Source organism: Neoarius graeffei, chromosome 27, assembly GCF_027579695.1.
Source record: "Neoarius graeffei isolate fNeoGra1 chromosome 27, fNeoGra1.pri, whole genome shotgun sequence".
In the NCBI taxonomy this organism is placed as follows: domain Eukaryota; kingdom Metazoa; phylum Chordata; class Actinopteri; order Siluriformes; family Ariidae; genus Neoarius; species Neoarius graeffei.
The window spans coordinates 5,062,073-5,087,344 of NC_083595.1; the positions used below are offsets into that span (position 1 = coordinate 5,062,073).

At 46.6% G+C, this 25,272-nt stretch overlaps 1 protein-coding gene across 2 annotated transcripts; it reads left to right on the forward strand.

The window, feature by feature from the left end:
• The first annotated feature begins 1,159 nt into the window (after nt 1–1,159).
• Nucleotides 1,160–25,204, forward strand: pcyt2 (phosphate cytidylyltransferase 2, ethanolamine). Of its 2 annotated transcripts, none has more exons than XM_060911743.1 (13): nt 1,160–1,411; nt 8,760–8,848; nt 8,975–9,136; nt 9,860–9,926; nt 11,664–11,748; nt 11,850–11,891; nt 13,167–13,305; nt 15,397–15,479; nt 17,616–17,693; nt 19,993–20,058; nt 20,233–20,298; nt 20,484–20,572; nt 20,759–25,204. In XM_060911743.1, exons 1-13 carry the CDS (start codon nt 1,305–1,307, stop codon nt 20,865–20,867), a joined length of 1,182 nt encoding a protein of 393 aa, XP_060767726.1. In that variant the 5' UTR covers nt 1,160–1,304; the 3' UTR covers nt 20,868–25,204. The 2 variants fall into 2 exon arrangements, with proteins under 2 accessions (XP_060767726.1, XP_060767727.1); XM_060911744.1 differs by lacking the exon at nt 1,160–1,411 and adding an exon at nt 1,479–1,786.
• Nucleotides 25,205–25,272: the final 68 nt, after the last annotated feature.

Genomic DNA, 25,272 nt, shown 5'->3' on the forward strand with positions numbered 1-25,272 from the left:
ATTTGACACTATCAACCAGTAAAGAGTAAATAATAAAAATACAGTAAATAGCCCTGTTCAACAACTGTAGTAATCCATATTATGTCAAGAACCGGCGGCACGGTGGTGTAGTGGTTAACGCTATCGCCTCACAGCAAGAAGGTCCGGGTTCGAGCCCCGTTGCCGCCGAGGGCCTTTCTGTGTGGAGTTTGCATGTTCTCCCCGTGTCCGTGTGGGTTTCCTCCGGGTGCTCCGGTTTCCCCCACAGTCCAAAAGACATGCAGGTTAGGTTAACTGGTGACTCTAAATTGAGCGTAGGTGTGAATGTGAGTGTGAATGGTTGTCTGTGTCTATGTGTCAGCCCTGTGATGACCTGGCGACTTGTCCAGGGTGTACCCCGCCTTTCGCCCGTAGTCAGCTGGGATAGGCTCCAGCTCGCCTGCGACCCTGTAGAACAGGATAAAGCGGCTAGAGATAATGAGATGAGATGAGTGTCTGCAGGGTTACAGTGAGAACCACAGGTACATGTTTAAAAGGTCAGAACTAGTGATGTGTCGTTCACGAGCAATTTGACTCTTTGAACTGAGTCGATTCAGTTGTTCATTCGTTATCTTGCCTCTTTTTTATTTAAAAAATATTTTAGGTTCTTTCTTTCCTTTTTAAAACCTCTCTTTTATTTACTTTTTTTTAATTTATTTTCGTTCTTTTTTGAGATTTCTTATTTTGTAAATTGTGTTTTATTAAGCTTATTTCTCTTTTTCATTTAAATTTTCTTTCTATTTACCTTTCTTCTTTATTTTATTTTTATTTAAATTTATTTTTTCCTTATTTTGTAAAACTGGATCTTTCTTATTTTTTAATTTTTTTCTTTCTTTTATTTACCTTTTAATGATTTTTATTCAATTTATTTCTTCCTTATTTTGTAAAACCGGATCTTTCTTATTTTTCTTTTCTTTCTTTCTCTGGGTGAACACCTGCTGCACTGCACTGCACAGAAACTGATTTCGTTCATGAGAAGAAATTTTATGAAACAATTCTGCCAGAGTTCGACAAAGAACAGTTTTGGAGTCGAATGAATCGATTCGTATCGCTGAGCTGAACCAAATGACTCACTGAAGTGATCCGGGTCACGCTTGGATTCTGACGTAATGACGTCCTTAATACGACGTAAGGAGGCGTGGCCTCGGGGCCGGAGGGTTTTGGTTTTTTTTGCGATCTTCCCGGCGGGTGAGCGGTAGCAGCGGCAGGAACAGGAGCACCGCGCGGGCCAGTGGTCGCCTTCACACGGTTTTACGCACTTGTCGCCGCTCACAGGAATTCTGGCGATGATTAAAAACGGACACCACGCCGCTGAGGAGGCTGAAGGAGCGGAAACAGCTCACAGAGGAGCCGAGAAAAGGAAGCGGGTGGTCCGAGTGTGGTGTGACGGCTGGTGCGTACATTTACTTCTGAAATATTACACAACAACAACAACAGACTCTACAAGTGCACATGAATCCATTAAAGAGCTGCGTGTGCGGAAACAGCGCTGCACAGAAAGAAGCCGCGTTTTAATCGTGTTCCGGTTAGCCGCTCGCTAACGCTCTGGGTGTTTCCCAAACACGCGTGTGGACCCTACACTACAACACTACGGAGGCAGCGCGACAGCGGCTCCTGCTGCAGCCTATCAAGTGCACTTTGTGTTATTAAAGGGGCGTGGTTTGGGATTCGGCCCATTGTTGCTCGACCTCAAGAAGCAGGTGAGAGAGCTCGGGTTCCACACTCGGGTTCCCTGGAACACTCTGCACCGCTTCCCCGGAAAATAATGGCAAATAACTGTTCTTTATTCTTTCTTCACTTACTCTGTATGTTACCGCCTTATAAAAGTGGACTTAATACAGGTTTATACTAACTAAACATCCGGGACTCCGTTCCAGAGCGCAGCTGGGTATTTATCCCTCCGGCGGGGGAGGGGGCGGAACTTCCTCTCGATTTACAGACTACTGAACGCAGTGACGACACGCTTTTCATCCTCATTTTATCCCCGGGGACTCGACACGATCCACCGCCCGGTACAGAGCTCCCGGCGTTCAGCGCTTTCACTTCCCTGGGGTTAAAGGTCATAGCCAAGGGTCCGAGGTGAAACGTAGAATATCAATTTTATTGTCTAGAAGAACGACCCAAAAAGTGAATTCAGTCTTCCCGGTGTCTGATTTGCACCCTAAAACTGAATTAAACGGTTAAAATATACTGTTTTGCCCAATTCCCGAAGGGTTGTTTACATCCCACTTATGCGCGCTTTCACCGCCAGGGGGCGTCGCCGTGACGTCATTTAAGGCAAACAGACCGGGAGCAGCTCTGTGTTCACCTGCGAACCGAGCGCACGTGTACGGACTCTGAAAGCGATTTTGAAGTCGGAACTCTTCAAATTGAATATCGAGAGGTGAAACCATGTATGAACCTCTGGCCGTTGCGAAGCAGTCGGTGAACGTGGCTCACTGGTTTGACCGTGCGGCCTCGGAATCGGGCAGCGACTCGGCTGACTCTGATCGCGGCGACCCCGGACCTCAACAAGACTCGCGCCCAAACGATTTATCCTGGTAGTTATGATCAATTCCTGCTTTCATCGTAATACTAAAGAGCTCTTTTGAAGAATAATGAAACCGCCTCCCTAGTGGATATAAGGAACGATTACTGGACAGTGCGCCGGTAGGCCACATTACCCTGCCATCCGCGACATTATACTATTTATAGCCGACTCTAAGTGAGGAAATCTCCCTTTGTCTCATTTCCACAGTGATTGTACAGGATCCCTCAGGATTCTTGACTTGTCAATCGCAAGCAAAAGGAAAAATGTTTCCCTCCAATCTTCTCCTTTTTGCTTGAGCGTTGCTGCTCTGTTTCTTCTCTGACTGCTTGATTTTGTTTCACGCGCACAATCCACTCTCTCCGCCTCGTCTCCTGTTTCGCAAAAAGCCGACCCTCTCGCGCCGCCTCGTCTCCTGTTTCGCAAAAAGCCGACCCTCTCGCTCCGCCTCGTCTCCTCTCTCGGAAAAAGGTAAAAGCTTCTTCCTGAACCGGTCCTGTTACAGTTCACTGCACAGCAATAAGGCATGGAGGTTTTTCTTTGGAAATTCCTGAACGCACGTCTGCACTCAAGCCGAACGGCAATGTAAGTAACCGGAAGTGGACTCAACTCAAGTGGTTTGTTTGTCTTGAATGACGTCACGCGCCGAGTGGTCACGAAAATAGCCGAACAGAAATTCACCGCGGTCCGCGCTAACTTATTTTAATTATTACTTATTAACAATACTTCTTTGGACCAAAAGAAAATTACAGAGGGGTTTTTAACATATAAAGTTTCAAATGTGCATAAAATTAAAACCTTTGCCTATGAGCTTTAACCGACCCCCTGTGTTAGACGCCACCCGGTGTGTTCGGGGCTCTGAGGGGCTTTAACCGACCCCCTGTGTTACTGACGCCACCCGGTGTGTTCGGGGCTCTGAGGGGCTTTAACCGACCCCCTGTGTTACTGACGCCGCCCGGTGTGTTCGGGGCTCTGAGGGGCTTTAACCGACCCCCTGTGTTACTGACGCCGCCCGGTGTGCTCGGGGCTCTGAGGGGCTTTAACCGACCCCCTGTGTTACTGACGCCGCCCGGTGTGTTCGGGGCTCTGAGGGGCTTTAACCGACCCCCTGTGTTACTGACGCCGCCCGGTGTGTTCGGGGCTCTGAGGGGCTTTAACCGACCCCCTGTGTTACTGACGCCGCCCGGTGTGTTCGGGGCTCTGAGGGGCTTTAACCGACCCCCTGTGTTACTGACGCCGCCCGGTGTGCTCGGGGCTCTGAGGGGCTTTAACCGACCCCCTGTGTTACTGACGCCGCCCGGTGTGCTCGGGGCTCTGAGGGGCTTTAACCGACCCCCTGTGTTACTGACGCCGCCCGGTGTGTTCGGGGCTCTGAGGGGCTTTAACCGACCCCCTGTGTTACTGACGCCGCCCGGTGTGCTCGGGGCTCTGAGGGGCTTTAACCGACCCCCTGTGTTACTGACGCCGCCCGGTGTGTTCGGGGCTCTGAGGGGCTTTAACCGACCCCCTGTGTTACTGACGCCGCCCGGTGTGTTCGGGGCTCTGAGGGGCTTTAACCGACCCCCTGTGTTACTGACGCCGCCCGGTGTGCTCGGGGCTCTGAGGGGCTTTAACCGACCCCCTGTGTTACTGACGCCGCCCGGTGTGCTCGGGGCTCTGAGGGGCTTTAACCGACCCCCTGTGTTACTGACGCCGCCCGGTGTGTTCGGGGCTCTGAGGGGCTTTAACCGACCCCCTGTGTTACTGACGCCGCCCGGTGTGCTCGGGGCTCTGAGGGGCTTTAACCGACCCCCTGTGTTACTGACGCCGCCCGGTGTGCTCGGGGCTCTGAGGGGCTTTAACCGACCCCCTGTGTTACTGACGCCGCCCGGTGTGTTCGGGGCTCTGAGGGGCTTTAACCGACCCCCTGTGTTACTGACGCCGCCCGGTGTGTTCGGGGCTCTGAGGGGCTTTAACCGACCCCCTGTGTTACTGACGCCGCCCGGTGTGCTCGGGGCTCTGAGGGGCTTTAACCGACCCCCTGTGTTACTGACGCCGCCCGGTGTGTTCGGGGCTCTGAGGGGCTTTAACCGACCCCCTGTGTTACTGACGCCACCCGGTGTGCTCGGGGCTCTGAGGGGCTTTAACCGACCCCCTGTGTTACTGACGCCGCCCGGTGTGTTCGGGGCTCTGAGGGGCTTTAACCGACCCCCTGTGTTACTGACGCCGCCCGGTGTGTTCGGGGCTCTGAGGGGCTTTAACCGACCCCCTGTGTTACTGACGCCGCCCGGTGTGTTCGGGGCTCTGAGGGGCTTTAACCGACCCCCTGTGTTACTGACGCCGCCCGGTGTGCTCGGGGCTCTGAGGGGCTTTAACCGACCCCCTGTGTTACTGACGCCGCCCGGTGTGCTCGGGGCTCTGAGGGGCTTTAACCGACCCCCTGTGTTACTGACGCCGCCCGGTGTGCTCGGGGCTCTGAGGGGCTTTAACCGACCCCCTGTGTTACTGACGCCGCCCGGTGTGTTCGGGGCTCTGAGGGGCTTTAACCGACCCCCTGTGTTACTGACGCCGCCCGGTGTGTTCGGGGCTCTGAGGGGCTTTAACCGACCCCCTGTGTTACTGACGCCGCCCGGTGTGTTCGGGGCTCTGAGGGGCTTTAACCGACCCCCTGTGTTACTGACGCCGCCCGGTGTGTTCGGGGCTCTGAGGGGCTTTAACCGACCCCCTGTGTTACTGACGCCGCCCGGTGTGTTCGGGGCTCTGAGGGGCTTTAACCGACCCCCTGTGTTAGTGACGCCGCCCGGTGTGCTCGGGGCTCTGAGGGGCTTTAACCGACCCCCTGTGTTACTGACGCCGCCCGGTGTGCTCGGGGCTCTGAGGGGCTTTAACCGACCCCCTGTGTTACTGACGCCGCCCGGTGTGTTCGGGGCTCTGAGGGGCTTTAACCGACCCCCTGTGTTACTGACGCCGCCCGGTGTGTTCGGGGCTCTGAGGGGCTTTAACCGACCCCCTGTGTTACTGACGCCGCCCGGTGTGCTCGGGGCTCTGAGGGGCTTTAACCGACCCCCTGTGTTACTGACGCCGCCCGGTGTGCTCGGGGCTCTGAGGGGCTTTAACCGACCCCCTGTGTTACTGACGCCGCCCGGTGTGCTCGGGGCTCTGAGGGGCTTTAACCGACCCCCTGTGTTACTGACGCCGCCCGGTGTGTTCGGGGCTCTGAGGGGCTTTAACCGACCCCCTGTGTTACTGACGCCGCCCGGTGTGTTCGGGGCTCTGAGGGGCTTTAACCGACCCCCTGTGTTACTGACGCCGCCCGGTGTGCTCGGGGCTCTGAGGGGCTTTAACCGACCCCCTGTGTTACTGACGCCGCCCGGTGTGCTCGGGGCTCTGAGGGGCTTTAACCGACCCCCTGTGTTACTGACGCCGCCCGGTGTGCTCGGGGCTCTGAGGGGCTTTAACCGACCCCCTGTGTTACTGACGCCGCCCGGTGTGTTCGGGGCTCTGAGGGGCTTTAACCGACCCCCTGTGTTACTGACGCCGCCCGGTGTGCTCGGGGCTCTGAGGGGCTTTAACCGACCCCCTGTGTTACTGACGCCGCCCGGTGTGCTCGGGGCTCTGAGGGGCTTTAACCGACCCCCTGTGTTACTGACGCCGCCCGGTGTGCTCGGGGCTCTGAGGGGCTTTAACCGACCCCCTGTGTTACTGACGCCGCCCGGTGTGTTCGGGGCTCTGAGGGGCTTTAACCGACCCCCTGTGTTACTGACGCCGCCCGGTGTGCTCGGGGCTCTGAGGGGCTTTAACCGACCCCCTGTGTTACTGACGCCGCCCGGTGTGTTCGGGGCTCTGAGGGGCTTTAACCGACCCCCTGTGTTACTGACGCCGCCCGGTGTGTTCGGGGCTCTGAGGGGCTTTAACCGACCCCCTGTGTTACTGACGCCGCCCGGTGTGTTCGGGGCTCTGAGGGGCTTTAACCGACCCCCTGTGTTACTGACGCCGCCCGGTGTGTTCGGGGCTCTGAGGGGCTTTAACCGACCCCCTGTGTTACTGACGCCGCCCGGTGTGCTCGGGGCTCTGAGGGGCTTTAACCGACCCCCTGTGTTACTGACGCCGCCCGGTGTGTTCGGGGCTCTGAGGGGCTTTAACCGACCCCCTGTGTTACTGACGCCGCCCGGTGTGTTCGGGGCTCTGAGGGGCTTTAACCGACCCCCTGTGTTACTGACGCCGCCCGGTGTGCTCGGGGCTCTGAGGGGCTTTAACCGACCCCCTGTGTTACTGACGCCGCCCGGTGTGCTCGGGGCTCTGAGGGGCTTTAACCGACCCCCTGTGTTACTGACGCCGCCCGGTGTGCTCGGGGCTCTGAGGGGCTTTAACCGACCCCCTGTGTTACTGACGCCGCCCGGTGTGTTCGGGGCTCTGAGGGGCTTTAACCGACCCCCTGTGTTACTGACGCCGCCCGGTGTGTTCGGGGCTCTGAGGGGCTTTAACCGACCCCCTGTGTTACTGACGCCGCCCGGTGTGCTCGGGGCTCTGAGGGGCTTTAACCGACCCCCTGTGTTACTGACACCGCCCGGTGTGCTCGGGGCTCTGAGGGGCTTTAACCGACCCCCTGTGTTACTGACGCCGCCCGGTGTGCTCGGGGCTCTGAGGGGCTTTAACCGACCCCCTGTGTTACTGACGCCGCCCGGTGTGTTCGGGGCTCTGAGGGGCTTTAACCGACCCCCTGTGTTACTGACGCCGCCCGGTGTGTTCGGGGCTCTGAGGGGCTTTAACCGACCCCCTGTGTTACTGACGCCGCCCGGTGTGCTCGGGGCTCTGAAGGGCTTTAACCGACCCCCTGTGTTACTGACGCCGCCCGGTGTGCTCGGGGCTCTGAGGGGCTTTAACCGACCCCCTGTGTTACTGACGCCGCCCGGTGTGCTCGGGGCTCTGAGGGGCTTTAACCGACCCCCTGTGTTACTGTGATTTGGTCAAAAGCTTAGCGCTCATTTGGTCATTGTGTAGTCGTTTTTTGTTTTTTTTTTATTGGTCACAAGCACGTGCTCATGGTTTACACTCTGGCTTCCCGCCGTCTCTTCACTGGGGTTGGATTTCAGCAAATGGAGGGATTTCTAGAAAATATAATTATGACAAATACATTCACCATTGTGACAACCGCTAGTAATTTTCTCTGTCACTGATGGATTATGTTCGTCAATCACTCGCGCTGGGGGAACCTGCACAGTTAGTGAGTTACATGGTTACTCAGTCGCACGGCTACGCGTTCTCAGTCGCAGTTATGGCCCTTTTCCACTACCCTTTTTCAGCTCACTTCAGCCCGACACGGCTCGCGTTTCGACTACCAAAGAACAGCACGACTCAGCTCGTTTCAGCCCTGCTTAGCCCCTAAAACTCGCACCGTTTTGGAGTGGGGCTGAAGCGAGCCGAGTGAGGCTGGGGGCGTGAGCAGACACTCCCCTGTGCACTGATTGGTGAGGAGGCGTGTCCTCACATGCCCACACACGCCCCGCGAGCACGCTGGGATCTGTAAACACCGTAAACCCGGAAGAAGAAGAATTACGAATTACGAGAATTTCTGAAGCCTTATGCGCCTCGCCTCATCTATACGCTCTTGCCAGTATCTGTTGGCGTTGTCGGTGACAACAAGCCACAGCGCCAAGACCAGCAACACTAACGACTCCATGTCCTCCATGTTTATTGTTTACTATTCGGGTCGTGAGACTACCGCTTAAAAGCTCACTGATGTCACTGTTTGCGCTGCTTAACGACATCACCTGACGTCCACCCACTTTCGCTAACTCCACCCAATGTGTCCACCCACTTCCAGCCAGCACGGTTCAGCGCGGTTGTAGTCGAAATGCAACTCCAACAGCCCCGCTCAGCCCGACTCGGCACGGCTCAGCCGCGTTGGTAGTGGGAAAGCGGCATTATAGTCTCAGTCGCATGGCTCCGCAGTCTTGGTCGCACAGCTACGGAGTCTCAGTCACATGATTATAGTCTCAGTTGCACGGCTCCGCAGTCTCAGTCGCACAGTTATAGTCTCAGTTGCTCAATTAGTTATCGTTAACTCTAAGTGAAGTAAAAACTAAGCTTTTATACAGCTGAAACAATACACAGAGTTGTGTGCGTGCGCTCTTTTTCCCCAGTTTTGAGGTGTTTTAGTTAATGTTTACATGCTGCTGCGTGAGTTACATTTACTGAAGACTAATAAATCTCTCTCTCTCTCTCTGTCCCTCAGCTATGACATGGTCCATTACGGTCACTCTAACCAGTTGCGGCAGGCGAAGGCAATGGGCGATTACCTCGTGGTGGGAGTTCACACAGACGGTAAGAGCGTTGCTTGGTTTTTTTTTTTTTTCACCTTCACAACCAATAATATGCTTTTCTCTACATTTTTTTTTACACTTTCTCTCTCTCTCTCTCTCTCTCTGTGTGTGTGTGTGTGTGTGTCAGGAGAGATAGTGAAGCACAAGGGCCCACCCGTGTTCACTCAGGAGGAGCGCTATAAAATGGTGCGAGCCATAAAGTGGGTGGACGAGATCGTCGAGGGAGCGCCGTACGTCACCACGCTGGAGACGCTCGACAAGTACAACTGCGATTTCTGCGTGCACGGAGGTGAGCGTTTGACACGGATGGAAAAAACGACAGCACGTCCATGTCACCCACAGTAGTGACGACATTCAGTGGAAGGATGGGAGGAGTCGCTGATGTACGCCGTGTTCAGATGGATTCCGTGTGCATGGGGTGGTGGTGGTCATTTCATTTCCTCTTCTACAGCTTATTTTGTTCCTGTCCTGATTGGCCATGTTGGTGTTTTTCTCCGTCCTCCACTGAGAAGATTACAGACCCGCTGATTTTCTCCAAACTCGGTGCTCGTCTGATCACTTCAGTCCGACGCGCTCTGCAGCGTCAGCACTCGCGGCAGAAAAACAGGAAGCTGTCTGTCCATCTGTTCGCCTTCCCGACCTGATCGCGAGACGTTCGCTGACCTGCAGTGTGAACCATGACGCGGGCTCGGGCTGCTAGTGCATTCGATCGTCTCTGCTTTTATGATGGAGTCGTGTGAAATAGATACCGTCGAGACAGAAGATAGTTCCTGAACGCACTTATTGTTCTCGCGTGTTAAATAACGCACCTGGTTTTGGACGTGTACTCGATTACGTGGTCGTGTATTTACGGTTATTTTTGTTTCTTGTTTGATCACTTGTGGCCAAATAAAGTGCAGTGTGTTAATAAGCGGCACCACACGCACACACACATTTCAAATAAATATAAAATGTCTTGCTGGAAAAACAAGTTAGATTTTAGGTTAATTATGCGGTGTGTGTGTGTTGTCAGATGACATCACGTTAACAGTGGATGGAAAGGACACGTATGAGGAAGTGAAACGTGCAGATCGGTACAGGTGAGGTGTCACATACAGTTGAACTCAAAATTATTAGCCCCCCTTGTGGAATTGAACATAATTCTTGATTTCTCCATGAAAATGACCATTGACAACAAATGTTTTTATTCTTGAAATAAATGCACTATGAAGACATTGTCCAACAAGTTTCATTACGATATCTTATTATCACACTGAGTTTCAACCAAAAACAGCAAAAGTGAGATGTTCAAAATTATTAGCCCCCTGACCATTAGTAGTCAATTGTGTACCCTTTTTGACCCACAACTGACAACAACCTCTTGGAATAGTTTTTCACTAGGTTGGCACAGGTCTCCTGAGGAATTTTGGCCCATTCCTCCATTGCAAACTGTTCCAACTGGCCCAAATTGGATGGTTTTCGTGCATGGACGTTCTTTTTCAGCACTTGCCACAGGTTTTCTATTGGATTGAGATCTGGGCTCTGTGCAGGCCACTGTATGACGTTGGTCTTGGTATCCTTGAAGTATTGCTGGACTATTTTAGATGTATGCTTTGGGTCGTTATCTTGCTGGAAGACCCAACGACGACCTAAGCGCAAAGTGAGAGCAGACTTCTGCATGTTTTCCTTCAGTATTTTTAGGTAATCTTTCTTTTTCATGGTGCCATGCACCCGAACCAGACTGCCTGTACCTGAGGCTGCAAAACAGCCCCACAGCATGATGCTGCCACCACCATGTTTAACTGTGGGAACTGTGTTCACAGGGTTGAAGGCCTCTCCCTTTCTTCGCCATACATAGGCAATGTCCATATGCCCAAACAGCTCCAATTTCGTCTCATCTGACCAAAGCACAGACTTCCAAAACTCATCTTTCTTCTTCAAGTACTCACGGGCAAACTTTAGTCGGGCTTTGATGTGACGATGTTTTAGTAAGGGGGTTCTTCTGGGACGATAGCCCCGAAGCCCATTCCGATGAAGAGCCCTCACAACAGTGTGCCTTGACACACAAACTCCAGAAGAGGCCAGGTCAGCAACAATTTCCTTTGCAGATGTACGGGGCTCTTTACGGACATCTCTGACAATTTTTCTTTCCAGAGTTCTTGAGATCTTACACTTGCGTCCACGACCAGGTTTGTTCTTGACCGAATTTGTCTCCTTGTACTTGGCAATGATGCACCGAACTGCAGTTCTGGAGACTGTAAACCTCTTCGAAATGGCAGTGTAGCCTTGGCCCTTGTCAAGAGCCTCCACAATCTTTTGTCGGAGTTCAAGACTTATTTCTTTAGTCTTCGGCATTGTGACAAATAGTAATCCTCCTCATTCATTCAAATGCCCTGTTCCTTGGAGTCCTTTTAAACTGTTGAATGGAGCCAATTGACTACAGGTGTTGCTAGGAAGCCAATTGATTGCACAGGTGTTGTTTAAAAGCTGATTGGTTAATTAACTGTGTTTTAAAAGCAAGAATCCACATGGGGGCTAATATTTTTGACCAACTCATTTTTACCATATTTCATATAAAGACAGCCTAAAACTAATTTCATATTCCAAAATGCACCACAAACATCTGAATAGTACTGGTGATTGTTTGTGTATATCAATTTTTATCAATGCTTTAAACATTTGGAGGATATTTGGGAAAATCTTCCAAAATTTAAGGGGGGCTAATAATTTTGAGTTCAACTGTACACACAAACAGAAGTGTGTGAATGGGTTGATAGTGGTTGTATAATCTATCTAAAGACTGCTGTACTGTGTGTGTGTGTGTTTCCACTACACAGGGAATGCAGACGCACACAGGGTGTGTCCACGACAGATCTGGTGGGCCGCATGCTGCTGATGACTAAAGCTCATCATGCCAACATGGTGTGTGTGTGTGATTTTCTGTTACCAATTACACACAGAGACATTGCAGATCAAATAAACTACACACACTCACACTCTCTCTCTCTCTCTTTCTCTCTCAGGATAACAAGGAATACAAGCAGCATACTGATAACTTTGGAAAGGTGAGGGTCTCTCTCGCACACACAAACCCGTGTCTATATGCGCTGTGGTCACTAGGGGGCACACGTGAGCTGCAGGTCACTGATCCCGCTCCAGGTTTTGATCTATTGTTGAATGTAGGGTTGGGCGGTATCCAAATTTTGATACCTTTAAACTGTCTGTGTTTTCCCGGGGTATACGGTATTACCGAGAAAAAAATATTTTATTTCGGCCTACTGTGTAACGTGCGCCTATACCGGCGGACCTTGTCCAGACCTGCGCCTATGCCTCAAATGTACTATTTAAAAGCAGCATAGCGAATTGTGTGCATTGTGGTATGGATTAAGCAGCAAAGCGAATTTTGTGCATTGATGAATGGATTAAGAGATATTTCAAAGCATCACGCAACTCTTCCTTCATCTTGAAAATAGCATTCAACTGTCGTTTACACATGTCTGCGTTGAAACACCATTTGCAGCACTATTTCACCTACTCCATCAAAAAAAAGTACACGATGAGCAGGATCATACCCTTTCAAGCATGGGAAATAAAAAAAAAAAAAAGAAAAAGAATCAACCAACACCCAAGTCCGTTTAGACTGCGCGATAAACCATATTCTTCAGCGCAAATGAGGCGAACCTAATTCAAATGCGTGATAGCTGCACAAGGCAAAATCATATGGGCCCACGTCATGCCATGGCGGGGAAATTTATAATCAAATGGCCTTACCTTGCTTAAAACGTTGTCTTGATCACATAACTCCTTACAATTATTCCACTTAAATCCATACGGTTTAACTCTAACTCGTTATCTTGACTTGCCATCTTTCAACCGCGGTCTCAGTCTCTTGCGAAGCTTTCTGTCAGACTCCAAATGTCACGCAGGGTTGCCATGGTAACGACATAAACAACCCTGCACGCGATGAGAACTTCTTGAGGAAATTGATAGAATTAGTGAAAATACGATCACACAGTTATTCGGGATGATCTTCAATTTATTATTTTATATTATGACCTCATGTACTCCATATTTATTTAGATATTATATATTTTTTTTTTAAATGACGGTAATGAGACCGATACCGTTGGTACTTTTGGATACCTTGGGATACCTTCTTACCGTAATACCGCCCAACCCTAGTTGAATGTTACTGATTTTTGTCACAAATTTTATTTATTTGTGAAACATTTGAAAATGTAAAATTTACTCATCTGTACTAACACACTAATGCAGAAGATTAAAAATAAACATCTAAGAACAAAAAGGGTGCCTAGACTTTGTGTGTGCGTGTTTCTCAGGGTCCTAAAGGCCATAGCCCCTGGACTGGCGTGTCTCAGTTCCTCCAGACGTCTCAGAAGATCATCCAGTTTGCGTCGGGTAAAGAGCCGCAGCCTGGAGACACCATCATTTACGTCGCCGGAGCGTTCGACCTCTTCCGTATCCTTCTGACCACTTACTGACCGCACCCTAAAGCCCAGGTCAAAGGTCACAGCCACTTTCGCTAGAGCTGATGCCTACTTGGGGTTGTCACCATCACCTTGTTCACTATAAAGGCCACAGAAGCACCATTGCAAACATCTCATCAGTTCAGTGAGGACGCGTCCCAAACCACATACCCCATTTACTACAACCCCGATTCCAAAAAAGTTGGGACAAAGTACAAATTGTAAATAAAAACGGAATGCAATGATGTGGAAGTTTCAAAATTCCTTATTTTATTCAGAATAGAACATAGATGACATATCAAATGTTTAAACTGAGAAAATGTATCATTTAAAGAGAAAAATTAGGTGATTTTTAAATTTCATGACAACAACACATCTCAAAAAAGTTGGGACAAGGCCATGTTTCCCACTGTGAGACATCCCCTTTTCTCTTTACAACAGTCTGTAAACGTCTGGGGACTGAGGAGACAAGTTGCTCAAGTTTAGGGATAGGAATGTTAACCCATTCTTGTCTAATGTAGGATTCTAGTTGCTCAACTGTCTTAGGTCTTTTTTGTCGTATCTTCCGTTTTATGATGCGCCAAATGTTTTCTATGGGTGAAAGATCTGGACTGCAGGCTGGCCAGTTCAGTACCCGGACCCTTCTTCTACGCAGCCATGATGCTGTAATTGATGCAGTATGTGGTTTGGCATTGTCATGTTGGAAAATGCAAGGTCTTCCCTGAAAGAGACGTCGTCTGGATGGGAGCATATGTTGCTCTAGAACCTGGATATACCTTTCAGCATTGATGGTGTCTTTCCAGATGTGTAAGCTGCCCATGCCACACGCACTAATGCAACCCCATACCATCAGAGATGCAGGCTTCTGAACTGAGCGCTGATAACAACTGGGGTCGTCCTTCTCCTCTTTAGTCCGAATGACACGGCGTCCCTGATTTCCATAAAGAACTTCAAATTTTGATTCGTCTGACCACAGAACAGTTTTCCACTTTGCCACAGTCCATTTTAAATGAGCCTTGGCCCAGAGAAGACGTCTGCGCTTCTGGATCGTGTTTAGATACGGCTTCTTCTTTGAACTATAGAGTTTTAGCTGGCAACGGCGGATGGCACGGTGAATTGTGTTCACAGATAATGTTCTCCGGAAATATTCCTGAGCCCATTTTGTGATTTCCAATACAGAAGCATGCCTGTATGTGATGCAGTGCCGTCTAAGGGCCCGAAGATCACGGGCAACCCAGTATGGTTTTCCGGCCTTGACCCTTACGCACAGAGATTCTTCCAGATTCTCTGAATCTTTTGATGATATTATGCACTGTAGATGATGATATGTTCAAACTCTTTGCAATTTTACACTGTCGAACTCCTTTCTGATATTGCTCCACTATTTGTCAGCGCAGAATTAGGGGGATTGGTGATCCTCTTCCCATCTTTACTTCTGAGAGCCGCTGCCACTCCAAGATGCTCTTTTTATACCCAGTCATGTTAATGACCTATTGCCAATTGACCTAATGAGTTGCAATTTGGTCCTCCAGCTGTTCCTTTTTTGTACCTTTAACTTTTCCAGCCTCTTATTGCCCCTGTCCCAACTTTTTTGAGATGTGTTGCTGTCATGAAATTTCAAATGAGCCAATATTTGGCATGAAATTTCAAAATGTCTCACTTTCGACATTTGATATGTTGTCTATGTTCTATTGTGAATACAATATCAGTTTTTGAGATTTGTAAATTATTGCATTCCGGTTTTATTTACAATTTGTACTTTGTCCCAACTTTTTTGGAATCGGGGTTGTACATAGGTTGCATTACCATCATCATGGGCCACTGAAGATGCGCTCCAAACCACACATGCTCTACTTTCTAATTTAATCTGCATGAAGTTACTGTTATCAGTGCATTGTGGGTGTGTCCCAAACCACACACATTCATTGTATAGGCCACTTGAACACAAAGATGCCTGACAGCTATCAGTTCTCACTTACAGGGTGTGTAAGTGACCTCATTAACAATGAATTATGAAGCAGAAGTGTGTGTGTGTGCGTGCACGCGCCCATGTATTTGAGCCTTGACCATCTCTGGCTGATAGACATCGGTCACCTGGATTTCCTGGAGACGGTGTTCAAACAAGCCGAGAGACCCTACATCATCGTCGGACTGCACTTTGACCAGGTGTGTGAGGAGTCCTGCTCACCTGGGTGGCTCTGTCCCAAATGAAGCAGCTATGGTCACAATATAGTGCATCCAAAAAAAAAAACCCCAATGAAGACTCGTCCCAAACCACACACCTTAGTGACTATATAGGCCACATACAGTGGGGCAAAAAAGTATTTAGTCAGTCACCAATTGTGCAAGTTCTCCCACTTAAAAAGATGAGAGAGGCCTGTAATTTTCATCATAGGTACACTTCAACTATGAGAGACAGAATGAGAAAAAAAAATTCAGAAAATCACCTTGTCTGATTTTTAAAGAATTTATTTGCAAATTATGGTGGAAAATAAGTATTTGGTCAATAACAAAAGTTCATCTCAATACTTTGTTATATACCCTTTGTTGGCAATGACAGAGGTCAAACGTTTCCTGCAAGTCTTCACAAGGTTTTCACACACTGTTGCTGGTATTTTGGCCCATTCCTCCATGCAGATCTCCTCTAGAGCAGTGATGTTTTGGGGCTGTTGCTGGGCAACACGGACTTTCAACTCCCTCCAAAGATTTTCTATGGGGTTGAGATCTGGAGACTGGCTAGGCCACTCCAGGACCTTGAAATGCTTCTTACGAAGCCACTCCTTCGTTGCCCGGGCAGTGTGTTTGGGATCATTGTCATGCTGAAAGACCCAGCCACGTTTCATCTTCAATGCCCTTGCTGATGGAAGGAGGTTTTCGCTCAAAATCTCACGATACATGGCGCCATTCATTTTTTCCTTTACACGGATCAGTCGTCCTGGTCCCTTTGCAGAAAAACAGCCCCAAAGCATGATGTTTCCACCCCCATGCTTCACAGTAGGTATGGTGTTCTTTGGATGCAACTCAGCATTCTTTCTCCTCCAAACACGACAAGTTGAGTTTTTACCAAAAAGTCCTATTTTGGTTTCATTTGACCATATGACATTCTCCCAATCCTCTTCTGGATCATCCAAATGCTCTCTAGCAAACTTCAGACGGGCCTGGACATGTACTGGCTTAAGCAGGAGGACACGTCTGGCACTGCAGGATTTGAGTCCCTGGTGGCGTAGTGTGTTACTGATGGTAGCCTTTGTTACTTTGGTCCCAGCTCTCTGCAGGTCATTCACTAGGTCCCCCCGTGTGGTTCTGGGATTTTTGCTCACCGTTCTTGTGATCATTTTGACCCCACGGGGTGAGATCTTGCGTGGAGCCCCAGATCGAGGGAGATTATCAGTGGTCTTGTATGTCTTCCGTTTTCTAATAATTGCTCCCACAGTTGATTTCTTCACACCAAGCTGCTTAGCTATTGCAGATTCAGTCTTCCCAGCCTGGTGCAGGTCTACAATTTTGTTTCTGGTGTCCTTTGACAGCTCTTTGGTCTTGGCCATAGTGGAGTTTGGAGTGTGACTGTTTGAGGTTGTGGACAGGTGTCTTTTATACTGATAACGAGTTCAAACAGGTGCCATTAATACAGGTAACGAGTGGAGGACAGAGGAGCCTCTTAAAGAAGAAGTTACAGGTCTGTGAGAGCCAGAAATCTTGCTTGTTTGTAGGTGACCAAATACTTATTTTACCGAGGAATTTACCAATTAATTCATTAAAAATCCTACAATGTGATTTCCTGGATTCTTTCCTCCCATTCTGTCTCTCATAGTTGAAGTGGACCTATGATGAAAATTACAGGCCTTTCTCATCTTTTTAAGTGGGAGAACTTGCACAATTGGTGGCTGACTAAATACTTTTTTGCCCCACTGTAAACACTGCTACAAACCCATCACGGAATCCAATGAGGACTCGTCCCAAATCACACAACCCTATTCACAATGTACACTCCGAAGATTAAACAATCACTCCACTGTGGTCACGTCCCAAATCACACTGCGTAGGAAGCATACACAGCATAAATAATGTCTCGGTATCATCACTACGCTAAGGATGTGTCCCAAATGTAAAAAAAGATGGTAAAGACTGTTCTAGTTTTGCTTTAAAATGGCTCACTTCATAGTAAAAGCACTACCTAGTCACAGTTTGTAGTATTTGGGACAGAACCTGAGTAAAATTAAATGCGTTTATAAAATGTGTTGGTTTGTAAACTCATGTTGTCGTGGTTTTATATTTGCATTGATGTTTGTATCTGCGTTACAGGAAGTGAACCGCTACAAAGGGAAGAACTACCCAATTATGAACATCCACGAGAGAACTTTGAGTGTACTGGCTTGTCGGGTGAGACCACACGCGCGCGCGCACACACACACACACACACACACACACACACACACTCCTTTACAGTATGTCCCAGGGAGTTGGTCTCGCTTTGGTCTACGTTACGCTCAGTGGGCGGTACCAAAAAAAATCAGTTGCGTGACCAATAGAACACTGTCACTGCAATTCATTACCAAGAAGGGTTTCTCTATAAGCTAAATATTTAGTGCCTTGCATAAGTATTTGCTCCCCTTGAGCTTTTCTACATTTTTGTGGAGTAACTAACACTGGATTCATATCACAAATCAACACAATCACTTGATATGAAAAATCAGTATAGTGTGTGAAAATTGCCCACAAATAAGTGTGCATAAGTATTCACCCCCTAAATTACTCCTTTTGGAGGTGTACAGTTAATGATTCAGCTTGCATAATGACTGATTACTTATCATTAGCACGTTTTATCACTAGCTGGGTTTATTCGTGTGTTTTGCCTGCTAGTGGAATAATTAGATGGGGGGAGAGAGAGACCATCTCTGTTTTATTTCATTTACGATACAAAAGATGGATTCTAAAGACAGATTTTTCTCCCTGGCTTCTTAGTAAGACCACATCATGTTTATGCATTGAAGTATAATGTTTTTATTTATGGGTAAGCCAGATTAGAGCCTTTTTCGAGCTGGTCCGAAGCTCAACACCCTGATATGCTATAATATAAACACTGTTTCCTGTATAGCCTGTATCTGGACAATCGGTTATTTAGGTGCATCTCACTGTCTCTCCTTTGCACCTCCGTTAATCAGCTTGTTCACATGTCTCCGCTTGTCCCTGCTTTCTGTCGTCACACACATTCCTCAGGACAATAGGCCAGTGTGTTCATCGCGGCGGGGAGGGGAGGGCTGGTGTTCTAGGGAAGTGGAGAAGAATAATGGACAAAGATGATGCATCTCAGATGTTTGTCGAACCTGTTTATTTGTACATTATGGAAGCATTGTTTAACTTAATTTAATACCATAAATTATATAATGCTTTTATATATATATATATATATATATATATATATATATATATATATATATATATATATTAGTGCTGTCAAAAATGTCGCGTTATTAACGCGTTAACTTGACTCAATTTTAACGGCGATAATTTTTTTATCGCGAGATTAACGCTCTGTGACATGATGTAGGTTTTTCATAAGCTTTTGAAACTGCCAGGAACTTGGAACAGAGACTTTGCATAGCAGCTAGACTGTAATGCCACGCCCCGCACAGCCAGAATCCTCTGCCCTCCTCCCAAAGAACCAGCGCGGGCAGGGCGCGCTAGTAGAGATGGGATTTATGGCTCTTTGATGGGATCCGCATCTTTGTGATCCGTTCTTTGAAAAGAGCCGTTCAAAAGACTGGCTCATTTGGCTCTTTTTAAATATTTATTCAGTTTTAAGAAGACAGCGTCTAAAGAAGCCAGATCCCTCTGAACTGTAAACTCAATGCTATCCCAGAAATCCTTCCTGTAATATGCAAATTTGGCCGCCTCTGATTGGACAGCGCGACGCATCAACAGGCAGAAAGTGTAAAAGTACAAAATGTGTTAAGTGAGCTGAAACAGTAAAGATCAGATTCAATGCAATATTTATCAACGAACAACTTGGTTAATATAATAGTGTACTTTATATTATAATCAAGCATGTCAAGCCTACCGTCACTGTGTAACCTGTCTCACTTCACTCATGGTTCTTTTGCTAGCCCCGGTGCTCGGCTTAGGTTTCATTTTGCAGTGGCTGTGTCAAAACGTGTTATGCTTTGCAATAAAAAAAACATTGGCACAAAGCAAGCCCATTCACTTTTTTATGCTGAAGAGAATTACAATGTTTTTTCATGTGACAAATGTGCGATTAAATTGCAATTAATCGCGAGTTAACTATGACAGTCGCGACATTAATCGCGATTAAATATTTTAATCGCTTGACAGCACTTATATATATATATATATATATATATATATATATATATATATATATATATATATAAATAAATAAATAAAATCGCTCACTAATTATACAGGAAGTTATCGTTTTTCTCCGAGAGTTAACGAAACCCAACGATGAAAAGCTGAACCTGGGTTTACGGTACGATTTTTCAACCTGATTTTGCTGTAAAAAGAGACTCATCGCCCAGCGTGTTTTAAAAAATAAAAAAAGCTCTTTTTGGTCATGAGTTGAGGTTGGCGGTGGTACAGAACACAATGTGACGTCCTTGATGTCAAAGATGGCTGACGGCGAACTTCAAAACAGTGAGAATTTTGATCCAATGTATTTCAGTACGTGTCAGAAGTGGTGATCGGAGCGCCGTACGCCGTGGGCAAAGACCTCCTGGATCACTTTAAGGTAAACTCGAGCTTTCATCGGTGTTGAATTATATCCTCTATAAAATACAACAGCTTGACTAGTGACATGTCCTACTTGAATTAATTATTAATACAGAATTATAGTAATAATTCTAACATGAGCGATGGATAAATGAACAGGAGCGTGACTTTCCGATTGGTTGTCTTTCCGCAGGTCGACCTGGTGTGTCATGGAAAAACGGAGGTTTTCCCAGATAAGGATGGCTCTGACCCCTACGCTGTGAGTGCCAATGACCTTGTGTTTAACAGTTTATTAAAAATAAATTAGTGTGTAAATGACACGCGTGTTTGAAATGAAGAGCTACGCGCCGTTTATTTCATCTCGCGATACTCACGTTTTGTTCGGTTGCAGTTGCAGGACTCTGTTTATTAATTTTGCTTGATATGTCCTTTGTTGATTGACAGGAGCCGAGGAAGCGAGGAATATTCCGGATCTTGGATAGCGAGAACGGCCTCACCACTGACGACATTGTACAGAGGATCATCGCTCACAGGTGTGTGTGTGTGTGTGTGTGAGATTGAAATAGTATAGCTCGGTATCAAAAGGCCATTGTGTTTATGCCCCGAGTTAGAAATCTGAACTTGAAGAAGTAAAAAGTAACTCTAATTCAGTTTAGTCTGTCAGGCTGTCATTGGAAGCAAAATTCTTAAGTCCATGCGTTTTCTACTCGTCCACTCAGGCTGCAGTTTGAGGAAAGGAACCAGAAGAAGGAGGCGAAGGAGCTGGCTGTGTTTGAGGCTCTGAAGCACAAAAGCGATGGAGAGAAAAGCGAAGCCGCTGCTCAGTAACCGAGACGAACTACAAAAAAAAAAAAAACAAGACTCAACCAAAGGGCTTGAAAACGTTCTCTTTTCTCTTCTCCTGCTTCTCACTGTCTCCGTCGGCATTTAACACATCGCAGTGCCAGTCGTGTCCGTTAGGGGGCGCTCTAGTTTTTAAAAATTTTAGCTAGCAAATGAAGGCAAAGCTCTGATAGCTGGAAAAGTGCAGAGCTTTGTTACTGATAACGTTCACACTAGCAAGTGACAAGTCGCTCATGTGGCTTTTGGGCGTAGCCCATCCGTTTTTAACAATAGTAGCTATATACAGCTTCTAAAGCTAGCTAGTTAAACACAAATGAAAAATAATGCGTGTGAAAATCAGTTGTTTGATTTATATTTTAGCCTTCATTCTCCCCAGAGGCGTCAACGATCCTTGCTACTTCCTTCCTTCATGTCTCGGTCCATGTTTAATGAGAGGTCGCATACGACAGGATAGGACGAAAGTTCTTTCTTTCGTTTTTGTGTCAAACAGTAAACGGGAGCTAATTGTGAGGAGGGAACTGAATAAACATAGGACTGAGCGCGATATAGGATTGTTCCGAGGAATCGTTCGAGGCGATTGTTTGAACTTTGCGGCTTGCTGGTGTGAACGTAATGCACCCTGTTTACCCAAAACGCCTTAACAGCTGGCCAGGATGTGTGAGTGCAAATATTTATTGTTAAAAAAAAAAAAAAGTCCTTTTGACGGCATTGGCTCGTCCTTCTGTAATGGAAGGAGAGAAAATTATTTAATGCTACCTGTTAAATGGGTGCAAATTTTTAATCCGATGTTTAGTCTCTCTGTCTGAGAGCTTTGTAAAAACTCCTCATCGTGCGTGTGGTGCGTGTTTCAGTCTCTTCACTGCAGCAGTGCAGAACACTCACTATTTTTTATTTTATTTTGTTTAGTGTCAGTTTTCTGGTTGTGGGGAGCGTGCGAACCGTGAGCTGCACTGTTTATAAGCGCGTATAATTGCTCACAAAACTGTTAATTGCGAATAGGTTTTAATGGAATGTGGTGTTCCTAATGGTTCCTGAAGCTTGAGTTGTGGTGTCGTTTCATAGCCACCTGGAAACCTCTAATGGAGCCCATTAAGCCAGTTCCCGTTACATAATGGAAACCATTACAGATTTTCTTGTGGATTGTAATTCTGGCTAACAGAATGCTAATGAAAGGCAATCAGTGCTACAGCATCAGGTTTTTGTTTTTTTTGTGGAATATTTCTGTACTACTGTTTCTTCTCACTTGAGTGCTTTAAAACAGCTTGACCTCTGACCTCAAGTTTTTAACTGGGGAATGGATGCTGCATTCAAGCAGGTCGTCGGAAATTTCTGACCCTTTAGTTAGGAAAAGTTATTTGGACGCCACTCAAACTCTCAATTCCCCACACAGAACTTCAAAGATTTTATCTTTTCTGTTTCGGGGATAAACACAAATCCTCCATCTTGTACTGTAAAGCAGGGGTTCAAAAGTTTAGCATCCAGGAAATGCTTTGACTGTTAAGATATTTATGAACATAATAATAATAATAATAATAATAATAATACGAGCCTTTGACTATGTTTCACAGAATGCACTTTGAAAACTTTGGCCCTAAAGAGGTTCTTCAGTTTATCTATCTGGGAAAATGTTCGAGGTAGAACCCTAAGCCACTTTCTAAAAGTTCTCAAAATTAATTGTTATATCAGGGAAGTTTGAGGAAAGGTCCCAAGTAGAACCCCTTTTAAGATGCGAGAACTGTTCCCCACACAAAGAATCCTTGAGGAACCCTTTTTCTAATAGCAAAGAGAGTTTTTAAAACCTTTTTTAAACAATTTTTTTTAAATAACTAAATACATGGTGATCCTTTTTATCCATGGAGACCTTTTCATAAGCAAATAAATAGACAAAAAAAAAAAAAAATGATGTTACCGGGGATATATTGTAGGGGGAAAACTCACTTTTTCAGAGCTTGTGCACAAACATTTGGGTATCTAGAGCTGACCAATCCACACGGTCAGTTTCTTTTGTGCTGCTTATTTCGGAAAACGTGAGCTTCAACAAGCTGCTCAGATTCGGCTCCTCTTTCTATAGGGGTGTTCACACGGCACATATTTGCATCGATGCTGCACCGATGTATTTTGTTGCGATATATCTTACACCGGTGTCAATTTTGTGGAGCGTTCACACGTCACAAACCTGCTTACTAGAGAGAAGCGTGTTCGCACCGGTGCAGCCCCACTTGCGTTCACACGGCAGTTTTTGCGACCGTGCTATACGATAGTAATAATGCGGAAATGAAATATGCGCACGCGTGAAAATGTACTTCCTTTTCCCGGTTGTCATGGCATCACCAAGCGCCAGGAAAACAACGTGGATGAAGACACCAGTGTTGCCAGATACTGCTGACGTTTTCCAGCCCAAAATATGTTCAAATCCGCCAAAATGCACTTAAAACCGCCCAATCTGGCAACACTGGAAGACACGCAGTTCTGTTGTTGATATTCGCCATTTTGGAAGCGCAAAATACCAGGATGCAATGCCCGTATGTAATCAACTCTCCTCACGCGTAGCGAGTCTACCCCTGTAGCGTTCAGACGTCCCATTTTATATCGGTGCTGCCCCGCAAACTAGCATTTACTCCGGAGTAAATTTCTTAAACCGCCTCCCGAGCAGGGTTAGATTTGCACCGCTTTAAGCAGCTTTCAGGGGCTACACCGGTATAACTTTGTACCGTGTGAACGCTCTATCGGGGCAGCCCCGGTGCTACACCGGAGTAAAAGTTGCCGTGTGAACACCCCTTAAGTCACAAGTGGAGCTCATTAGGATTATCCCACCCCCTTGTCCGAGTAGCTCCACTCAAGACTTAGAACTGCCTTTTGGTAATGAATATTCACGAAGAAAATGCCACATGACTGGCCAGTGGGCAAGAGGGGTGGGGTGAGCAGTGGCTCATTGTCATTTAAAGGAACAGGCGCTCAGACCAGGGCTGTTTAGACAGTGAGATGGTGCTGTGGTGTTTAATCCTTGTGGTGTTTTGACCAAAGCAAGTCATTTCATGAAGACCTCAGGGAACAGTCAGCTTGTGGAAAAGGAGGATAATATGTTCCCTTTCAAACAAGCATGACTTCACAGTGAGTGTCCATTTTGTTTCCCAACCTTCAACAGCTTGAGGTTGCACAAAGCATAAAAAAAAATTCCCAGTTTTTCTGAACGCAGTTTTTTTTTTTTTTTTTTTTTTTTAGAATGAGGAGGATTGCTTTACAACCAGCTTTTATTCTTCTTTCCCGTTCTCCATATTATATAAAAAAAAATAAATGCAACAGCGATTAACAGCCCAGATGAAAGGTCCATTGTGACTTATTTCTAATTTAAACCAATAGAATTTTAGTTCTACAGGGTCGCAGGCAAGCTGGAGCCTATCCCAGCTGACTACGGGCGTAGAACAGGATAAAGCGGCTAGAGATAATGAGATGAGAGTTTTAGTTCAGAGGTTGGGCTACTTTAACACGTTCACTCTTTAGCACTGAGTGGTGATGGTGAAGATTATCACTTGAAGAAACAAAGCTAATGAATGTTCAGCTCATGAATTTGCTATATTTATTATATCTGCATTTATCAGGTTGTGCTTTTGCATTGTTTTGGTGTGGGTTTTTATTTATTTTTTTAAATCTTGGTACCAGACATCACTGTTCATATGAACAACATGCAAAACACAATGTCTGTGTTTTTGTATTCACACTCAGACTTCTAATACAATACCAGTTTTAGCACGCCTTCATCTTTTCTTTAATCCCTGACCATATTACTGTCCATTTAAATATTCAGTCGCATGAAGGGAAGTTTGTATGGAGGCAGAAAGTAGACTTCATAAGCACAGTTTCTCCACAAAAGACTTTCGATTCAATTATCATTTCTCTGGAAATCAAACAGCTCAAGAAAACACAATTTTATTTATTGTTTTTTTTAAATGTATTTATATTATAAGTGAATGAACATGCAGAGTGAACACTTCATATCTCTTAGAGAGTAAATAAGTTCAGTTCGTTTGTATTGGGTAAATGATTTCCTTTTAATTTTCATTTGAGTCCCCCTGTCACACGTATTAATTACTGATCTCATAAACACACCAATAAAACACATACCAAGAACATTTCTGTGCTGGATGAGTGCTTTTTCACAGAATACACTTTATTCTCATTGTGGTAAATATCTAATGGGCTCTGAAATAACTCTACTAGTTGATGCATCACATTTGGAGGTATACATAGAATTTATTTTCTTCCAGTTTTAAAAATTAGTTGTGATCTATTTCTTGTGTAACCAATAAAATTCCAATATTTTCCCTCAGGTTTTTTTGTGAATTTGTATAAAATGTGTACAACCCCGATTCCAAAAAAGTTGGGACAAAGT

Coding starts and splice junctions, on each gene's coding strand:
- pcyt2 (XM_060911743.1), top strand. CDS start 1,305: ATGATTAAAAACGGACACCACGCCGCTGAGGAGGCTGAAGGAGCGGAA. Junction 13,306..15,396: donor CGGAGCGTTCGACCTCTTCC/GTATCCTTCTGA, acceptor TCTGGCTGATAG/ACATCGGTCACCTGGATTTC. Junction 20,573..20,758: donor CAGAGGATCATCGCTCACAG/GTGTGTGTGTGT, acceptor TCGTCCACTCAG/GCTGCAGTTTGAGGAAAGGA.